The 21710-nt window shown below is 41.6% G+C and overlaps 1 protein-coding gene across 3 annotated transcripts in view; it reads right to left on the bottom strand.

The window, feature by feature from the left end:
• The window catches only part of COLEC11 (collectin subfamily member 11), a 41398-nt gene that overhangs the window by 5055 nt on the left and 14633 nt on the right, over window positions 1–21710 (bottom strand). For all 3 annotated transcript variants that reach the window (XM_056344211.1, XM_056344213.1, XM_056344212.1), the window contains exons 2-3: window positions 18291–18446; window positions 12481–12552 (exon numbers count right to left, since the gene is read on the bottom strand). In XM_056344211.1, coding sequence (XP_056200186.1) covers window positions 12481–12552; window positions 18291–18420 — 202 coding nt within the window. In that variant the 5' untranslated portion in view covers window positions 18421–18446. The remainder of the gene's footprint in view (window positions 1–12480; window positions 12553–18290; window positions 18447–21710) is intronic.

The raw sequence follows: 21710 nt of genomic DNA, 5'->3' as shown, positions 1-21710 counted from the left end.
TGCTCTTGCATTTGAAGATTACATTAATAAAAAATGAAAATTAATGGAAATCTTACATAAACATTTATACATATATATATCTATATACATGGGCACATGCACATGTTGATAAAAAGTCTGACTCAAGCCAGCAATGTAGAATTTTAAAGACAGTTCTACAGAATACCTCAAAGTGCCGTTGTAGCAAAGGAGCTGCTAAAAAATCATATTGCTCAGCTGTGTTTTTACAAGTAAAAGGCAACTATCCACCTCCTAAGGTCAATTGACATTGCCAACAAATCTGCATGAACCAGCCAGTCACCTATCTGTCTTCATGAGGCATACCCAGAAATCTAATATAAGACAGCTTGATTCACTTGCTTTGTCTGACTTTGACCTCTTTTCTATTAGTTGTACTTTCCTGTGTGATGCAAAGTGAATATTAGAATGGCTTCAGGGGAAAAAGAATTTGCACTAGAACAAGGCAGTTTCTTTTTCATCCCTGTCTTCACAAACCAAGCTGAAGCACTGCTAACAAAATGTGTGTCACAGTCCAAGTATAGGTGTCACTTAATAATAAAACAGATAAAGCATGCCTGTTACATCATATGCTTTTTCTGGATGACATTTCTCAAACATTATGAAAAATAATTATCTTAATGGTGTGAACCTGAGAGAGCTTTAGCCTGTAATAGCAAAGCCTCATTCAACCCCATGTCTACAGAGCTCATCTACAAGTTTAGAAGATAAGCAGTTGAAATGAATAAGCACTAGTCACCTAATATAGTAAATACATGAGGTTTACACGTGGCTGAAGGTTTTCGCTTAAACTAAGCTATTTATAGTCAATAAAGTCTACATAGTCCAAACTTGTCAGATTATTATTTCTAAACGATACTTCGGTTATGGTATTGGTTTAAAGATTTCCTGATTTGTTTTAGGTAGACTTTCTGAGACTTACGAAGTGAGCCCTGTTGTATCATTACACTCACTATGCAGTGAATGCGGCAGAATTTGCCTGATGCTGCAGCCCCAATGGCACAAGGAGCCTCAGGAAACAGTATCGCATCTCAGTGTACATTGGTGATACCCTTTTCTGGGTGCAACACCAGAGCAAACTAATGCTTTCCCATCAGATTTAGGCCTCTTTGTATCATAATTTCAAGGAGAAATGTGGCCTGGTGGCAGGGCAGCCGTACAGCTACATCATATAAGATAGGCTTCACACTGTACCATACAGTGTTAATGGAAAGCAGGTACGGAAGGACTACAGGGACGAGAAGCCAAATGCTTTCTGAGATTCCCATCCTGCAGAAACCCAAACCGAGGCTGCTTTAGGTAATAGTGATGCAGTATTTTCAATGATTGTTGAAAAGATTGTTTCCTTCCTCAAAGTAACAATTGTTATGCACTGTTCAGCTACACAGGAGCAAGGAATCAGTAAGACAAGTTAGGAGGAAAATCTACCAAAGGGATCCAGCAACTAAACTTGTGTAAATTGTCATAGTTCAGTGTCAGTTGTGGATCTATGACAACTGAAGATCTGTTGCCCTCTGTTGTTACTACAACTGGACAAACAGTCACAAGTTTCCTCTATATATTTTTAAGAGCCAGATAATTTTAAGATCCATTTCATTATTACCTTTAACTTAAAAGTGCAATCAGTAGCAAGTTTCAGAATATAAACTGATCACCACTGGGCTAAGAGATGTCCTCTACATTACTCCATGAAGTCTCAAGTAACTGTCACTTGATGGCATGAGTCAAAAAGAAATAATTTCCTCTGAACTGAGAGAAGCCGAATGTGTATGGCTTTTTGGTCTAATTAATTACTGGCAAATCTTACAATCAATGGTTTTCCTTTGTTTCCAACAAGGATCAAATTCAGTCACTACTGGACATGGACTCAAATAGGAAATTTTACCAGAAACCAAAAATATTTTTCTCTTATGCTTTATATTCTGATTGGAAGAATGGAAATAATCCCTTCAGCTAGCTGAAGATCTACTTTCTGGAATTTAGCTTCACTTTCAGAACAGATTCGTGGCTTGCCTTAAAGATGCAAATCCTTTGGGCTGTGCAGGTTATAAAGGTACAGATGCCACCATTGGGTATTTATCCAATACAGATAGCATATCGAGAGGGAATTTCCTTGAAAATCTCTAAAGTGTCAGCTTGTAATGAGTTTATCAAGTTGCTCTGAAAGTGACCTGTCTTGCTTTGGATATTTATGAATTAGGATTACCATAACAGATTGTCAAATGTTTGAATGCTTTCTCTTTCCAGGTTGCTAGACCTGAAATTAATTAACCATATTGATCTAATGCATAAATAAAATACCATATATCAAATGATTTCACTTTCTTTCTCATAAATACTGCCCAGAAAACGAACTACTTCTCAGTAATAGCCAGTAATAGCTACGTGATCTGCTCAGAAGTAAAAGTGTGTTATCTCAAACAATGAAGACATACATTAAGTCTCCTGTGCTCATTAAAAGAACTGTTTGGATTTGGTTTTCTCTTACAGTGACTAACCCCTGCTTCTGCTCCAGGGGCTTGCTTATTCTGCTTCTTCTGCAGAATAAATCACAAGGTTTCAAGAGAGACCCATCTGCCTTGAGGGTTTCAAAAGTTTTAATACCTTTTGTAAAGTCCTTTTTAGTGTCCCTATGATTGCCAAAAATGCAGTCTAAAGAGTCTTAATGAAATCAGGAAGTGAGAGCTGGAAAGAAATTAGGACAATGAAAGACATTAAATCTCCATAGACCAAAAGTAGGAAATCTAACAGAAAGTTTGAATGGAGAATATGAAGTAAGTAATATGTCACCTCTCAAATGGAGGTGGGAAACACTGAAACCAATTATAGGAGACTTAAAGGATTTTGGAAGTAACTGAAGAGATGGAAACTAAATAATTTCCTTGGTGGCCTTTTCAGACCCACAAACAAGAGAAGAAATAAAATACCAGAGATGGATGGTGGGCTGCACCACAAGTCAAAAAATGAGGGCTTTAGCTCTGTGCAACAGTATAACTGGGGGTCTTCATACAGTATGCCAAATCTCTTCAGACAGCATTAATTGGAACAGACAGGAAGGTATAAAACTACTTAAAGAAAAAGGTGTCAAAAAGACAAACCCAGCAGAAACACAAAATCACCTTGTCACAGACAAATGGAATTGAATCGTGTTAAAGGAAAGACAGCAGTACTTAAGGATCTCGAACTTAAGAATTTGAAGACAAATCAGATAGAAATTCTTCATGATTTGACATAGCGGACATCACAGACACCTACCGAACAATGAAGGTAGAAGTGTACCAAACCAGAACAAAGGCCTCTTGACTTTAGTGCCATATTTGACAGCAAACTGCAGAGGACACTTAGAAAAATAATGTAAGATACAGACCAAAATTGCAATGTTTTCCCTCAGCGTACCTCCTTAGTCTCACAGCAGTCAGTATTCCCAATGCAAATAGTTAGCCTGACTAGAATGAGAACAGTATTTTTAAAGGAAATAATGATGTTATGGTATGGCAGTAATCTACATTCAGGACATCTAACTTTTTAAAACTATTAGCAAGTGGAAATCAGAAAATTCTGAATATACCAATAGACTACAGTACTGCTTGCAAAGGCAAGCATAAGGTCCTGCCCCTGGGAATAACCCCATGCACCAGTACAGGCTGAGGCTGGCCTGCTGGGAAGGACTTGGGAGTGCTGGTGGGCAGCAAGGTGCCCATGGGCCAGCAGTGTGCCCTGGTGGCCAAGAAGGCCAACGGGACCCTGGGGTGCATCAGGAGGAGTGTGGCCAGCAGGTGGAGGGAGGTGATCCTGCCCCTCTGCTCTGCCCTGGTGAGGCCGCATCTGGGGTGCTGTGTCCAGTGCTGGGCTCCCCAGTTCAGGAGAGACTGGGAACTGCTGGAGAGGGCCCAGCAGAGGGCTACAAGGATGATGGGGAGACTGGAGCATCTCCCTTATGAGGGAAGGCTGAGAGAGCTGGGCTTGTTTATCCTGGAGAAGAGAAGACAGAGGGGATCTTATCAATGCCTGCAGATGTCTCAAGGGCAGGTGCCAAGAGGATGGGGCCGGGCTCTTTTCAGTGGTGCCCAGTGACAGGACAAGGGGCAACGGGCACAAACTGCAACACAGGGAGTTCCACCTGAATGTGAGGAAGAACTTATTTCCTTTGAGCATGGCAGAGCCCTGGCACAGGCTGCCCAGGGAGACTGTGGAGTCTCCTTCTCTGGAAGCATTCAAAACCTGCCTGGACACAATCCTGTGCAACCTGCTGTGGGTGACCCTGCTTTAGCAGGGGGTTGGACTAGATGATTCCAGAGGTGCCTTCCAACCCCGACCACTCTGTGATTCTGCTTTACGATAAATAACCTGAATTCTCCATACCACTGAAGGTTGGTAATTGACTAGGGACAGTGGTGACAACACAGTTATATCTTAAATGAACCAACAGTGGATAATCCCAGGTGGTATTTTATGTAGTTGGGGCAAATTAATTTCACCTAGCATTAGCCACCTGAAAGCTAGGTTTTTAGTTTAAGCTATATATCTAAGCTCCCTTGGTAGGCAATGGAGAAATAAACACCTCTTAGCAGCAATTCATCCCAGTCATGTTAGACAGGTATGTTAATGACAAAGTGAAACTTTGAAAGCTTTGCATAACAAAAAGCAAGGGGGGGGGGGGGGGGGGGGGTGGGTGCCGGGGAGGAGAAAGAGGAAACTATTATCAATCCATACTGACTAGAAATCAGAAAGGCTGGAAAATTTGCAAAGAAAACAAAAGATGATAAGGAAAAAAAAAAAAACAATCTAGGAAGGCAGCAGAGAAGTTTAAAGGATCTTAAAGTACATTCAAAACAAAAGAAATGGAAATAGTATGGTCCATTCCTGAATGGAGGAGTTTATATTCAGATGCACACAAATACAAATAACTACCCTTAGGAAGCATGTATCTTGTCAGAATTACATTTACAACATAACATCAAGCTTGTTCAGGCCACTGGTCACTCCAGCCCAAGATTTTGATTCCCACAGTGGAAGAGAAGGTGCAATACAGGGAGATCACGCAACTCCAGCCACAATCTGTAGTCCATTGCAGGTGGAGTTGCTGAAAGTCCCGCAGCGGTTTCAGTATGTGCCTCCTAGTTCCAGTGTGATGGGAACTGGGGATTCTGTGACCTTGATCATATCCTCCTTAGACTCCTCTGTACAGATGCAAGAGTCTCAATCTGTCCAGTTTCTCCTTATGAGGCAGCTCCTCCATCTTCTTCACGTTCCTGGTGCCCCTCTCTGACCTCTCATGTTCTTCTTGACAGACAGAGGCCAGAACCCCATTCACTACTTGAGACAGTGCACATCAGGCTTTTATACAGAGCAAAATCAGCTGCAAAAATGAGCTTCCTGTTTTGTCCTAGGTGTCTTTTCTGATGATGGGTAGCGTTTTGTTGGCTTTGGAGCTGCTGCTAATGACTTCAGAGCAGTTCTTGAGTTTTAAGTGACAGTTCTGGGGTTTGGCATCATGTAAGTATGATTAAATCATGCATCCCTAATGTCCCTAGGCAATATATTTATTTACGCTGAAGCCCATCTGCCATCTTTTTATCCACTCGGTTTAGCAGGGATTTTCTGAAAATCCTATTGAGTTCAGGTGGAATTCAAATCCAGTTTTGAACCAGATACCCACTTTGTGAATCCACAACTGCCAATGTCAGGACTTTTATATGGAACCCTGCCTGCAGTACTCCTTAGCGAGCAATAAATTCATGTAAAAGTTGACTCAGAAATGTAAAGGATTGATTGATTACATATTAATGAGCAATCAGTAATACTAAAATATAAATTAAGATATTATTACCTCTCTTTAGAATTTGATTCTACAAATGACTGAGCACTCTGGCTCCAATCCAGTTAAATTAATGAGTCTTCTCTCCCACTTAAGAGGCTATGCCTGTACTAGTAAACTAAATGCCTGGGACTGTTCCCTGGCAGTGAGAACTAGGTGGCCGAGAATGGTACACTCCACAATATTAAATTCTCTTAGTCTTCAATCCAGGATAATCACTTGCAAGCTGCTCATTAGCTCCCAAAATGTGCCCAAGAATCACCTGGGAAAGTGTTAGCTGGCAAATGCCACGATCACTGTGCTAACAGTGCAAAGGTAGAGACAGCTGAGTTCCAAGCCTAAGAATAGTAGGTGACTCTGCTTCACGTACCGTTATAATAACTGAGTATAAAAGAGGTATAACGTATAAAGGTTGAAATTAAAATACTCTAATGTACTCTTCCTTTGAAGAGTTCCAACAGTAAACTCACCCTATCCTCCTTATTTTGTTTGCCATAAGCAGAATCCATGCTACTCTGGGAATATTCACAGTGTTGTTATTGAAATAGCTGTGTGGAATTTGTACACATGGAAGCTATGGCCTCACAGATTGGGTCTTGATTCAGTTATACAGAGTTCACTCCCAACATGGGAAAGCACAGTACAGCAATCAGTGCAAGTGGAGAAAGTTACATCTATTAACTTCACACCCCAAAACTTGCACTGCAGTGCATGCTACTTTCATCTGAATCAGCCATTGTACTCAATCCAGTGCTCTATGCTTTACATGAGGCCAACACAGTTTTATATTCTGCTGACATGCTATGCATCATAATTGACCTATACGATTAATTAAAAGCAATGAGGAAAGTAAGTGGAATTTAACCTTAATCAGTGCCCAAAGACATCAAGACGTGTGATGTCACCCTGAAACATCAGGACAGAGAACCAGATTGGTTTCAGGTAAGCACCAAAACGTTTTAAAGTTTATCAGTTTCTAAACTACCAAAACCTCAAAATATCATGAGGAAAGGATATGATAAAAACATCTGCAGCACCTTCTAACCTTAAGGTGTTCATTTCAGGGCAAATATATCATAAGAAAACCATTTATTTTGTAAGTTACTTGTTCACTGATTATTACACACCTAAGGAGTTCAAAGAAACGAAGCACATTTTCCTCAGATGAACTTGCTTGAGAAATGAAACAAAGAAAGGGGAAAGGAAAAAAAATACTACTGTGATTTTGATAATGTAAATTAACAACAGAAGTAGGAAACTCTACAAATGTTGCAGGAGAATTACAGTTTCTCCCTCATGTAAACCATCACTTACTCAACTAGCAGAAAAATACAATGAAATTTAGCAGTTTCCATCAACAGAAGCCAAATATTAGCCCAACAAGACAGCAATTATCAGGCTTCAATAGAAATACAGGGGGTCAAACACATGTTAACACAGCAACTGAAGTTTAACAGGCTAATGCACAGAAACAGGGCTGCTGTGATCATCCATGTATGCTCTTAGAAAGGGCAAATGCAAAGTGAGGCAATTTCATCCATCCTTCATTATCCACTAAGTTATATGTTAAGTAGCTGGATCACGGGTCTAAGCTTTACACCAACTGAGGTTTTAAAATACTTGGCCAGCACTTTAAAAGACATCAGTGGTGTATGCCCATCAAGAGGTTAAAAACAGAAAAAATGCAAGCCCAAAAGCAGATCATGAATGGATATTATATGATCTGTCCAGTAAAAAGATAATTACCTAGTTATTTCTGAGAACATCACGAACAAAATATCAAACCCCAAATGATGCTCAGTTCTTATCCCTCCATAAATAAGATGAAAAACCTAACATGAAAAAAATGTCAGTGTGTTGGATATTTCAGTGTTATCGGCTTACATGATTTTTTCCAAGATAATTGCTGTATTTTATTTTTGCGTCAAAGTTCCAGCTTCTGGATAACCAAGGGGAAGACCCTTGGACTGCTCCAAGAGAATATACAGTTGAGTCACTCTCATTCAGCTTGAAAGTCTAGAAAAGTATTTATGCATGAGCTTAACTTCAGGTCTGGGCACTACACACTGTCTGTGGAGGTTAACTAGAGACTGAAAAGAAGACAATGTTTTTTCTAGGTCAAGGCTGGTTTATTCTTCTGTGTCCTTGCCATACGGTAGAAATTACATCTGTGAAGTCTGTTTGCTTATCCAGTCAACACTGTGACACTCAGAAAATACATTGGATATTGTACCGTGATGAAATCTGGCACCATTTTGGCCCAAATTGTTTTTAAGGCAACTATTGTTCTTTAGAGAAGCATTTGTGGAAAGGAGTTGATGAAGACAAATATCTACAAGATATACAGCATTAATGGGTTAGTTAATTAGAATTCACTTTAAACAGGAGCTCGTTTGTAGAAATTTCTTACTATGCTAAAATAAAGTTGTTTACCAAATATTCCAAGAATATACATTTGTCAAGTCAAATCTGGATGCATAAAGAGTAAAAAACATGTTACTACAGAAGCGGTTAAGAAATTTTGCCTGTGATTAACCTGAAAGCACTGCCTGGAAAAATACAGATATAGTATGCATTAATATTCAATTTTCTTTCATCTCTTTTCTGTTTCAAGTATGTTTTTCTTGCAGTGAATTTTCACTTCAGTGTTTCTTCTTTCAGTCTCATCAGAATTTTGGGCTTTTGGAGGTATGGAAAACTGGAAAGTTATCATTAGAGTTAATCAAGACTTCCTGATTATAATGATTTTCCAATAAATGCAATTTTGCAGTATAAAATGTATAAATTAAATGTTACACAATGGATCAGCCTGACTGAAAAAAAAAAATATTTCCACTTCTCAGATGGTCCACAACATTTGGAATTGATTTGATAAAATGCCAAGCTAGAGAAACATGCAAGACAGCACAACAGGAGAGGCTCTCAAGCTCCCCATGAGAAAGCAGTATGACCACATGCCCATCTCAAACACTTGTACAAAAATTATCACAGTCTGAGAAAAAAACGGGAAGAACTGAGAGACTGTTTAATGACATCAATTGCCCAGGTATGACAGGACAGCCAGAACAACAGGAGTGCTGCAGTGGATGGATATTGCTCTTTAGGAAGGACAGGCAGGGATGACAAGACAAGGGTTATGTTCTGGACAGTGGGCACCTTGAATGCATGGAGCTTTGCTTCCTAACAGACAACTGGTCTACTGAAAGCCTGTAAATCAGATTCAGAGGGGAGGCCAGCAAGGGGAACGTCATAGTGGGCATTCATTACAGACTGACTTGTCAAGAAGAGGGACTGGATGTGAAGAGTTCTTTTAACTGTCAGAGCTCCATAATCCGAGGCTAGCTACTTCAGCATCTTCTGAAAGAGCAGCACCATAAGGAGCAATCAATCCAGAAAGTGCATCAGGGACAATTATCTAATGCAAGTACTGGGTTTCCATCTGGAGATAATAGTCTTGACCTGTTATTCACACACCCTCTGGCTGTGGATATAATAGTCAACAGCAGCCTTGGCTGCAGTGACCATGACTGCCTTCATGAGATAACAGCATTCGAGATTCTGAGGGAAGTGAAGAAGGCAAGCAGGATAAAAGCCCTGGGCTTCTGGACTTCGGCTTGTTCTGGGAACTCATAGACAGGATCCCACTGGAGGCAGCTATGAAGTACAAAAGGGCCCAGAAAGAGCTTCTCAGTCTTAAGGAACAATTTCTTTAAAGCATAAGAACTACCCATTGCAATGTACAGGAAAATGAGCAGATTCTGCTGCAAGCAGGTCAGCTTGGCTGGGAACTGAGACCAAATGCAGAAAGGAAGCATGCAGGAGGTGGATACCAGGACAGGCTACCAAAGAGTAATATACGAGTATTCCCCAGGCACAAAGGGATGACGTAAGGACAAAGTGCAGCTGGAGCTGGCCTCCACTATGGGTATGAAAGACAACATGTAAGACAGTAAGTTAAGGCAGCAGTAAAAAAAAAAAAAAGAGAGAGACCAAGGATAACATGTGTGCTCTGCTCAGGAGGAAGGGAGCCTAGTGACAAAGGACACAGGACAGGCTAAGGTACTTAGTGCTTTCTTTGCCTTGGCAAGGTGTGCTCGCTGGCCTCCCAGTTCTTCATGTCTGGTAGCAAAGATTTGGGAAGGACATGCTACTCACAGTAGAGGACGACTGAGTTAGGAACTACTTCACCTGGATGCACACAGGTTCATGGCACTGGCCAGAAGGCATTCAAGGATGCTGAAAGGGCTAGCTGAGGCTGTTGCAAGGCTGCTGAAGCCTAATTAGCAGCTGATAATGAGTGCCATTCCTCAGGAACCAGTCCTTCATCAGAGACAGGGAGGAAGAAGTGGAAGGCTCCTCTGTGAGTCTCCCAGGAACCCCATGCTGGCAGGAGTGGTTGGTGTGCTGCAGGGCAGCACTGCCAGTCAGGAGAAGCTTGACAAATGGCAGGAATGTGTTGACAGGAATATCATGCATTCAGCCAGAAACTAAGTTCCTCACCTGTGATGCACTGATGAAGGCTGGCCAATGGCTGGCTAAAAAACTCATTTGCCTAAAAGGACCCAGAGATTCTTGGGCCCTGGTACAAGAGAAGCAAACTGGAGTCCAGCTGAAGATGGTTTTATGTAGCTTGGAGTAGAGGAAGGTACAGGGACTTAACTGCAGCCTTCCAATATCTACAAGTGGTTTGTAGAGAAGATGCAGCCTCCTCAGAGACCCACAGTGACAGGACAAGACACAATGATCACAAGCTACAAGAAAAAATTCAGTTGGCCCTAACAAAAAGGTCTTTCACATTGACACTAGTGAACAGACCAATCAAAAAGGATGTGTATGCTCCATCCTTGGAGATTTTCAAAAGTCTACTGGACCAGACCGTGAGCAACCTGATCTAATTTTAAGTCTGCCCTTTTTAAGAAGGAGATTGGACTACATGAGCTCTTTATGACCTCTTAACCTAAATTATTCTGTGGTACTTTAACTTCTCTTCATGCTGCATTACCTTGCAAAAGTTGAAATTTTAGTTCCAATATTTTTTATATGAGTTGTCCTTGAAGGGTACAACTCCGTAAGGGAAATACACTGGCTGAATACACACACCCCTCACGGGAGTTATAAATTTTTCAACGCATTGTAGGGGGAAGAGCTCTGGCTATGGATTTTGGTCCCAGGGAAAACTGCAGGTATCAGACTCCCATAATTGCCCGAAAGAACTATAGAACAGATCGTGCATCATCATAAGGAAGTGTAAATTACCATTGTGATTGCTTTGAAAGGAAGCTTGTAAATTCAGTTCAGTAAAAACTAACTAAATCCATCATTCCGATGACAGGAACGTCAAATATTTAATTTCAATATTGAAATAAAAGGTTTTGGCTACTCCTAATGTGAATTTTTCAGAATGTGCATCTCCTGGAAAACTTATGAAGGTCAAATTTCCTCCTTTCTTCAGGATAAAAACAAATGTGAAAAGACAGAATTTCCTGCAAGACAGAAATGCCGTGTTTTTCTCTAACTGTATAGCTGAATACTAGAACACCATTCCACTCAAGCTCCAAATATTTTTTAACTACAATGCAAACAGCATTATCATCATATTTCCATAAATAATACTGAACTGCGATCCAAAAGAAGTGGAATCACTCATGGCCACCTCTGCCTATTATGGCCTACTGCCTGCCCTCAGCGGTTTTAATTAAGGTATTGTGAATGTTCACATTTACAAAAAAAGCAAATAAGAAAATTGAGCCTCATGTTTTTTCCCTCTGCTCTAATAGGAGATATTCATTTGCAGAAGGCAAACTATGAAGAAGACATTATGATGCCTTTCTTCACAGAGACCTTTCTAAAAAATCAAGAAGGTTTTTTTTCCAAAATGAATCTTTTTGATCAGAAAACAATAGTTAGTCTACAAATAAGTGCATATGGTTGTACTGGTTTTGGCTAGGATAGAGTTAATTTTCTTCGTAGTAGCTGGTAGGGTACTATATTTTGGATTTGTGACCAAAACAGTGTTGATAACACAGGGACATTTTCTTTACTGCTGAGCTGCGCTTACGCAGCACCAAGGCTATGCTTTCTGCTTCTCACGCCACCCCACCAGCCAGTGGGCTGGGGGTGCACAAGAAGCTGGGATGGGACACAGCCAGGACAGCTGAACCCAACTGACCAAAGGGATATTCCATACCAGATGATATCGTGCTCAGGAATAAAAGCTGGGGGAAGGAGGAGGAAACAGAGATGTTCAGAGCGATGGCGTTTGTCTTCCCAAGTAACCATTACATGGGATGGAGCCCTGTTTTCCTGGAGATGGCTGAACGCTGCCTGCAATGGGAATCAATGAATGAATTCCTTCTTTTGCTTTGCTTGCATGCAGTTTTTGCTTTACCTATTAAACCGTCTTTGTCTCAACCCACAAGTTTTCTCACTTTTACCGTTTCAGTTCTCTCCCCCATCCCACCACAGTGGTGTGAGCGAGCGGCAGGGTGGGGCTGGGCTAAAACACAACAATAATACATGAAAATGTCCAAGGATGATTTAGTCACCCAGAAAAGGGAGAGAGGATCCCCATCTTCATTGCCTCACAAGAAAAGGCAGTATTTGGTCAGCAATGACTTTCAAAATATCTTCTTTAACAAAGATACCTTTTTCTCCTGGAGGCCCAACTCTGCCTGGACGACCTGGAGCACCTTTCTCCCCCTTTTCTCCAGCCTCTCCTGTTGATACAAAAGGAAAGAAAAAGAAGAATCATATTAAACCAGGACCATTTTCTGTTGGTGGCAGTGACAAGAGTGTCATTCTCCCCAGTGAAAATAAAAACCTACTATAACAAGAGCGGGGGGAAATAAAAGCAGATGCAACCTGACTTAACAGCTTTACTTGATGCATGGAGAACAGAATTTTCCGCAATTGGCATAGACACCGACAAAACTAAGGTCAATACGTTACTGAAATCTCATACAATGGGTCTAGTTTTGTGGATGTTACTCACATTATCCACCTTCAAAAAGCCCAATGGTACTTCTGGGTCTGCATTCACCAAACACTTCCACAATATCTGCTAAGGAGATGCTTCAGTCTCAAGTGAAAATGGCTTAACTATAACCTCAATTTTTTTTTTCTAACTTTTTTTAAAGAAAAAGTGCTTATGCCATTTATGGAGGCCCATAGAAAGTCATTGTTACACCCATCATTTAGAGAATCATTTTTAGGCACAAAAAAGTATCTCCTAATCCATATTCTCAGTTATATACTCTGCCTTTCTCTGTGACATGAGCCACTGTACATTTTACTTACATGCACATGGTTCGTGGCATATTATTATATTCAGCATATTTAAACATCAGTTTCTGTAAATGTTTGCTTCCCTGATGCCTTTCATTGGAAATTTGGGGATGCTGAGCTTCTCCCCCTACCATTGTACTACTATTGTAGTTTGCCATTGATGTAAAATTAAAATCTCTTAAACAAACAGACATTTAATGATTTACATAGCCACCTTTACAAAAAAAAGATTTATATGAAGGAGAAGAAAGTTTTACGGCTTCCACAGAAAAGAAAACGCCAGGATCTAAAAGTCAGAGCTAGCACAGCACACCTGATGCGCTAGCACTGTACTTCTACAGAGGACAGTAAGCATTAGCTACTCTCCAGGAAGCTGAATGGAGCCCCACAGCAGGAAAGGCAGTGGTTATCATGCACCCCTCAAGCTCTGCTCTCCGGCATAGCTGGGCGCTGAGGTTCAGAGAGGTACCATAGAGGTGACATGTGAAAACAAGCCACAACATGGCATGCTTCAAATATGCAGCCTCCAGCTCTCTCTCCTTATGGCAGACATAGGTGGCTGCGAGTTGAACTTGGCCCTCCATCTGTTATATATTCCTTCTTCAGGCTGCCAGCAGGCTCCAGACCATCTTCCCTGCCTTCAGACATGCAAAAATAGGCCATTCTCTGACCTTAATGAGGACAAACTTCACATAATCCCCAGTGAATTATATTGTTAGTACGAAACAGGCTATTATTTGGCACATTTGGGAACGTCACTTTTTCTATTATCAGGTAACCAATAGACTTTGTACGATTGCCTTTCCCCCCCTCAGGGCTGCTTATGAGTTCTTTGCTTCCCAAAGATAAATCCTGACAATGACTTTCCCCTGCTCTCTGGAGGCTGAGAGCAGGCTATTACAGCCTATTGCTTTACATGTTCTTCAGAGTGAAAGCTGTGCGTTAGGGATCAATAAAATAGATCACTCTTGCTTCAGGCCATTACACTTGCCTGCATTTATTCCTATAATAAGATGACACTGCATTCCTTAGCGTGGGTGTTTAAGAAACTTTTCCTGGGAGGAGATTACCCCATTACAGGCCCACCTACAGACCACTCAGCATGTTTTGTTATCAGCCGTTTTAAGCAGCGAGACTTTGGCCAAGAGGGAGCAATCAGTGGTCCAGTTCAGCTTGGCCATGTTTAAGTCTCTATTCTTGCTGTATGTACCCTGAGCACCGTGCAAGCTGAGGAAACAAAGCCTGTGCAGGTGTCACGGGCAACAAAAGGTTTATGTCAAGGAATTTCAATCAATCTCATTTATCACCAATTAAGACTAACTTTTAACTTTTGATTCCTGAATTAGATAAAAAAAACCAACACAAATGAACTTAGAGAAAGACACCTCCGTGCCCTTCTTCTGGTCTCCAGCCCCTGTGCCGCTCATCACACTCGGTCACTTTGGAGCAGGAGGCTGGGATCGGTGCACCGTGGTCACTACCCAGCTGCTCCGGTGTCACCTCCTCCCACCAGCCACAGTCCCTTTGCATTCATACCTCCTGCTCAGTCTTCTCCTCTCCATCCCTTCCTGGATGGCTCTTTGCTCCAGCCTTACTGCATGAAGGAACACCTTCTTCCTCAGCACAGCACAGCTCTTGGCATGCAGTTGAGACAGAGCAAGATGTCCCCAGCAGTGCTGCACAGTGCTGTGATGACCCACACCCCCAAAAGAAATTTAGTCCGGTACCAAACTGAGCCACAGCAGAGTCGCAGGTATCGGGCACAACCCTGATAGTACTACAAGCTGCTTCTTTCATCATCTTTGAGAGATATCTTTCATAATTCAGATGATGTATCTTACTATTGCTGTTGATTTGTCTCCTTTTGTGAATTCTTTGGGACAGGATTATGGTTGTATCCTGCCTACCTTGAGCTATACCATCTACTGTAATGAAAATAGCATGCCAAATATTAACTGCATGAGCTATTAAGCATTCTTTGACTGGTGATAACTTTCTTCCATTACTCATATTCCCTGTGTAAGTAGACACATCAAGTGTGGGCGTAAAAAAACTGGGTTTATTTTATTTATGTAACAACAACGGTTTTACATGTTGTATGCCGTTGAGACTATCAAGACAATTCCTGCTTTAGATTCTAGAATGGAGACAAAACAAAGTGGTAAACCAAGATTTTAAGCTTTGAAGGCTTGTTCAGTGTTATTTTTTTCTCCACTATGTAACTTCAGTCTCATGTGCCTATCAAAAGAAGTCAGACTTTAGGAAGAATATGAGTGAGCAATGCAGCAAGGCTTCATCTTCCACACCTTCACACACAACACATTTTCCCATTATTAATAATCGGCTTTCTAAAACACGGATCAGTCTGCTGTTTGGATTCTCAGAGCCATGGTATTTTTCCCTTCTATATTTCATCTTACCCTTTTATATTGTTGAGGTTATTAAAAAAAAAAAAAAAAAAATCAGTCCCTAAGACCTAAGCTGCTGACCTTAAACTCATTTGTGCCTTCTTCTATTCTTGGTGTCTTTACCGGCTTCCTTCATCTTCCATTTCTACCTCCATTCTCATCTCATCCCCCTTCCGATTCTTCCTTTTATTCTGTGGGGTCCTAATTGGCTTTGTGCCATTTTTTATTTTTTTTTTTTAGTTTCCAGTCTCTCCACTCAGTCTCATTCTTTGTCCTTTTCTTTTCTCTTTTCCCTTTATCTCTTCCTGTTCTTCTAAAATGTCTCCATTACACTCCCCCACTTTTGGGTACCTTTGCCTGGTGTCTTTCTCCTTCACCACCCCATGTGGGTTCCACTTTCTGCACCACCTGTTAGGCTTAACCCTCTTCTCCTGTTTTTTCCCTTTCACACATACCATGGTGTCCCTCATTGCTTCCTTGAACCTATTTTTTCCAAATCCTGACAGGCTTGTGTCCAGCAGTGGTGTGGGGCTCTGTTCCTCCATCATTGGAGATGTTGCCAGCAGCCCAGCAGAGGAAGAGATGGGGCAGACCTAAAAGCCGCAGCGAGCAAATCCCACTGCGTGGGAGCCGAAATTTGGGCAGGCGGCCACATATATGCTCAGTTTAAATGAAGCCTTGGCCACTGAAATGGGTTGGAGTTATGCCAATGAGGGACAGCAGTATCTCATTACCAATTCTCGCAGCCAGTCCCCCTGACAGCGTAGCTGGAGCACTGATAGCTTTTTAGGGATTTCACATTCACTAGGGCTGTATCAGGCCATTTTGTGCTTCACTGAATTTTTACATCAATCTTTCTCACTTTTGCAAGGCTTACATCTCATGAAGCGGAATAAAATCATTAATACATGACAGTTTTCAGGCCCCTCTGTTGTTTCCTGGCTCAGGATTGCCTTATGACAAAAGGCCAGGGTCCTGCACTGTTTATAGGTTTTAAAAAACTGTTGTATGTAACAACAGTAATGGTCCTCATATAAAAATGGTAATCACAGATGTTAATTTTGTCTGATTACACGAATAAGGAAACTCGGGCAAAGAAGTTACACAGCTTGTCAAAGCCTGTCAGCTTCTTTAAAATGAAAAATCATTTCAAAGCTAAAATCCCCAGTGCTGTGGAGTCTGACCCTTTGACTGATCTTCTGTGTAACTTTAGACAACATATATTTAACTTGATTGTGCTCTCTGTGAATCACATCAACAGCACTACCTTATGCCTATTTCACAGCAAATATATTAAACAAATGAAACAACTTTACTCAAAGCTTAGTCAAACCTCAGAAGACCTGGATATAATGTTGTTCATTCTAACTGGAACATCTGCAGAAGGTGTAAATATTATTAAGACTTCCAAGGTCACTTATTGAAGTGGAAAAAAATAACAACACACACACAGATGGATAGATAGATATAGGTTCAGTTCAGGCATCCAAAACTGCATATATAATAACAAAACAGAAGACATTTTTTGGTCCTGAAGCCAACGGGCCAAGCGCAATCCACAGCCCTACAGCCCAATTCTCTCGCTTCCAGCAGAGGGCAACCACATCCAAACTGGGCAGCGTCTGCGGAAAGCAGCTCACACCACAGCCAAACCCGTGGCCAGGCTGCGCTCGCAATTTAACCGTATGAACAACTGCAAGACAGAACCGAGCCTTGCCCTCGCCAACCAAATAACCGGCACAGACAGCACCTGCAGTCCATACTATGGTCCTCAGGCAACCGGGTAAAGCCCAGGTTTCCACTAGATAACATTAGTGGCATCAATATTATTAGGTGAGTTTCTTGATACTACAATGCACAACTAACAGGAAAACTGGAAAGTTAGTTGAACAGCTCTTAAACAGTGCTTTATTTTTATTATTAATAATAACAACAACAATAATAATAATGATAAACCTGTGGCTTTCATGTTGGGGGTTTTTTTTTGTCCTTAGATAAAAAGTATTTCCCCATGCTCACAGGTGTTACACTCCGGTAGAAATACCATTGCCTTCATAATGGGAATTACTGTTATTGACTAAACAGGGCTGGGATTTCACACCCTAAAGGATGCTACTGCTTTAAAATGCTAATTCTTCCCACCTGTTGATTTCCTATCTAAGGTACATTTTTTTTGCTACTAAAAGATCAATAATTTATTATGCTATCTTTTTTGGTCAAGAGTTTGGAGGAATATTTTGCAAAAATGTTACTCTTGTCCACAGAAACTATAGAAATACCAAAAAACTAACTAATTTTTTATTTCTTCCAAAAGGCACTTGAACATTTAAAGATCAAGGGAAGACAAACATAAGACTAGAAAACTCAAAATACTTCCCATTACATTGCAAAATGGCAATGCAAACCTCTCCGGGCATAAACTAGGGCCTGATTATACAGTCTTTGGATATGTGCACCGCTTTCCAGTATAAACACAGAGAAAGCAAACAGGCAGTGTATCAGAGTAACAAGCACTACTGACCAGGAGCAAGCCTGGTAAACTTTAGCATGTATTCTCTGAATTGTGTTTCTCTTAACAGACTTAAGTTCATCTTATGGACCTTAAAACTCCATTTTTAAGACAGCTACAAACGGGACAAGGACAAACAAGAGGACAACCAAAAGGCACCTTCTTTGTCTCTGTTAGAAACTGTCGGTGGTGTAAACAAGCCTGTTAGAAAGAAAGATTAGTATTTGAATAATGGAGTAGGCTTCCACATTACCTTTTAGGCCTGGAACAAGAATTTGAACAGAGCAGGACTCCTCTGCAATATGTTGAGGATATCCAGACCTTAGCAGTGACAGGAAGGCAAGGCTAATTAGAGTCACCAAGAAAAACAGATCTCTCTTCATAATGAGCACTTACAGGTCACTGACTCCTAAACAAAAAAGAAATGAATAAACAGTTATAAGAATTCCAGAGACTTTCATCAGTTTCTGAACATAAGCAGCATCCTACTACAAAAACAATATATTTTTCCGTGCCATAACCCAGCACAAGTTGGACATGTGCAGGTCCTCCAAGCAGGTTTTGTGTTCCACAGACATACATGAAACATGCAGCAGTGCATTTAGCAGTTTATTTTGGTGTAAGACTGGGTGAGATAAAGCTCAGGAGAAATTTAGTTGAGAAGTATGAGGTTAAGAAATGTTAATAATAGGCAATTCTGTGTTCGGTGATTTCTCACTGGAGGCAGGGATCTCGAAAGGTCAAAGGAGAAAATACAGCACACAGGCTTGCACTGAGAGATGTCAGCACTAAGCTGCCACTTAGAAAGAGTGCATACTGCTCTAAAGAGGCAATTCAGTAGACTATGAGACCATCCTAAAGGCCTGAAATTTCACTTCCCATCTACCTGAGCAGTGAAATTGTGCCCAGCAAATTGTCTGATACAATAACCCTCACGTAAGACGTTGTAGGTGGAAGGCAGATAATATTTCACTCTATCATTCAATGAAGCTACATCAGAGTCTTCAATAAATTCTGAAAAGATTCACCTCTGAAATATACCCTTGTCTAAGCCTACAAGTGGAATGGCTTGCCTGATATTAGGCTGTGAAGAGATCTCAGAAAACAACAGTACAGAAATGGAGTTTGCGTGAAAGGACCATCAAAAGCCGATATTTAGGGGGTGTGCAGAAATACTCTTTGACAAAAGCATTATTTATGTACTTCTGATCTGTTCTCCCAGTCCCTCTTTCACCAAGGCTCTGTACTACACAAACAAGCTGAAAAGTCGTATTAGGGTTTCAAGAGAAATTACCTGTATATCATCCTTTATACCCACAATAGAGACATGTGCCTGTTACATCTAGAGCAAGAAGATTGGACTACATTACTCTCCACTCCCTGATTCCCTTCAAAAATAAGACAAATAGGATTAGGCACAGGTGTGGGGCCAGTACCTGGGTCTGTGCGTCTCAACATGCTCAAGGTCTAGGAGGGTGGATCTGTTATTTTGGGGGTGGCCTGAAGGCATAGCCGCCCTTCAGCAGGGACAGGATAATAAAGAGCTTCAAGGTAAGAATGAGCTGGTGAAGCGGAATCAAAAACTTCAGGGATGGAGCAAGAGGAAGGCAGACTGCCCTCCACGAGCAGAAAAATTCAGTTTGCCTATACTATTAAAAAGCCTCAATCTAATTTTAAATTCCACCATCAATTCTGGTATGTTTAATAGATGTCTTAGCAGATAGACTCAGTAGATGACTTTGGAGTTGCAGGAACAAATTATCCCTCTGAACTGATGTCCAGTTTGCACTTCCATCATCTTCTAGAAGTTAAAATGAGTAGACTGCAACGCGGGGCGGGGGGGGGGGAGGTGGCGGGTATCAGATGGGAGCAGATTTTGTCTCCCTCCTCATGTGGGAAGGGCACTGCACAAGTTACAGGGGAGGTTGCTCTGCCTCATGCTGCCCTTGCTGTACCACCTGAGGCTGTGTCCCCACTGCAGGGCATATTGCTCCTCAGTATACCTCCCAGTTCTCACCGATCATCCAGATCTGGGGCACAGACTGGTGTATGCTGTGAGCCCCTTTTGACGCAAATCTCTTCCTCAGCTTTCCTTCCAAAGGAGAGCAAGGTGCAGCACAAGGACCATGCCTGAAAAAGGTGGGCTGTGTGCTTCGACCTGGGAAGAACTTGTGGGTCAGGGGATCTTGATACATAGTCTAATGGGCTAAGCAGGGCAAGAAAACCTAGGGAAAATGTCTGGTGCTAGGAAATCCTACCAAGGAACAGGGGAGGAACAGGGACTATCTGGAGATTTTCACAGCCACAGCATGCCATGCTCCGGTAACAGGACAGGAGTGAACTACTTCATAGACAAGCTTTGCCCACCAGAAAGGAGACCCACGAGCGTGTTGACCAGAAAAAGGAAGTTTCCACTAAGATATAATATAACAATTTTATTTTCAAGGCCTCTGTTTTAATTTCCTATTACCTTTTAGTCTAGCAGATGACAATATAGAAAATTGTACTAGAGATGCATTTTGTACCCTCGCCAACACTCCTGTCAGACTAAGTACAAGTGTCATTTACAAAGTCTCCTCTCATAGCTTAGCGTGCAGGTTCTGGAAGGACAGCACTCGCTCATATATAAAGATGCTTACAGTATTTTTTTTCCCCCCTTTCAAGAGTGCTCAGTTCCCAAAATTTTGCTTATGTTACCACAACTAAGATGATTGCAGCTCATATACACGTCTGATTCAGCTTTAAAATACCTAGCTCAGGTATTTCTAGGAGCACAGAAACCTACAGAATTATAAACCTTAGCTGATCAAATATTTAGGCCACATTATGTTTTGCACAATTGCAGCAACATCACTCGAGGCTTCTCAAGAGCGCAGACAAAACTGTATTTTGCCACCCAAGGATGAGGAAGCAGAGCTGGAGGAGAAGGCACATCATAAAGGCAGACACGGAGAACAGGGTAGTTGGGGGCAGGAGTTGAGAAACAATAATGGAAATTTGGATGTAAAGCTTCTACAGCCATGCAGAAGCAGCAACCATCCCAGATCCCCAGGGCTCTGCCAGACAAAATCATCAGGAAAACATCTGCTGTGTTGCTGTCCTCTGCTGTCTTGGGCTACTGCTTCCTTTGCTTCTAATAGAGCCTGCCTGAACTACTAGAAACCAGGACAGACCACTGGCCACTTTACAGCTATTTTCTAAGGTTATACAAACTATTTGACCACAGTCTTGATATAGGTTTGAAATATCAGATCTCTGTGATGGCACTCTTCTCCCACACATCCTCACATGCATGCCAAACAAATTACATCACATACATTAAGCTTGAATCGGGCCACACCTCCCCAGGAGGAGATTCCTAACCCCAGGGTACAAGGCACTGAGTCTTGGTGTAATTCATGGCCTAGAAGAGCTCACAGTATCCACAGTGAATGGTTCTGCCTCTTTTTGCCTAGTCCATAATCCACAACAGTCACCAAGCGAAAGAGGGAGCAGCAAAAACTAGCAAGAGGAAAGGTTGAGGAGAAGGGTGTTTCTCCAGATCTTCCCTTCAAAGGCTGCTAGGGCCAGTCTCAGCACTTGAATAGTTAAGTGCTGGTAGACTGGAAAGTGGTGGGCTCCGTAACCAGAACAGGCTTTGCGATGCCAAGCTAGGGACCAGTGCTCCCCACGT

This window comes from Falco biarmicus, chromosome 6, assembly GCF_023638135.1.
Source record: "Falco biarmicus isolate bFalBia1 chromosome 6, bFalBia1.pri, whole genome shotgun sequence".
Lineage (NCBI taxonomy): Eukaryota > Metazoa > Chordata > Aves > Falconiformes > Falconidae > Falco > Falco biarmicus.
Note: the sequence above shows the minus strand (reverse complement) of the source record. Positions and strands in the feature narration are given on the sequence as shown.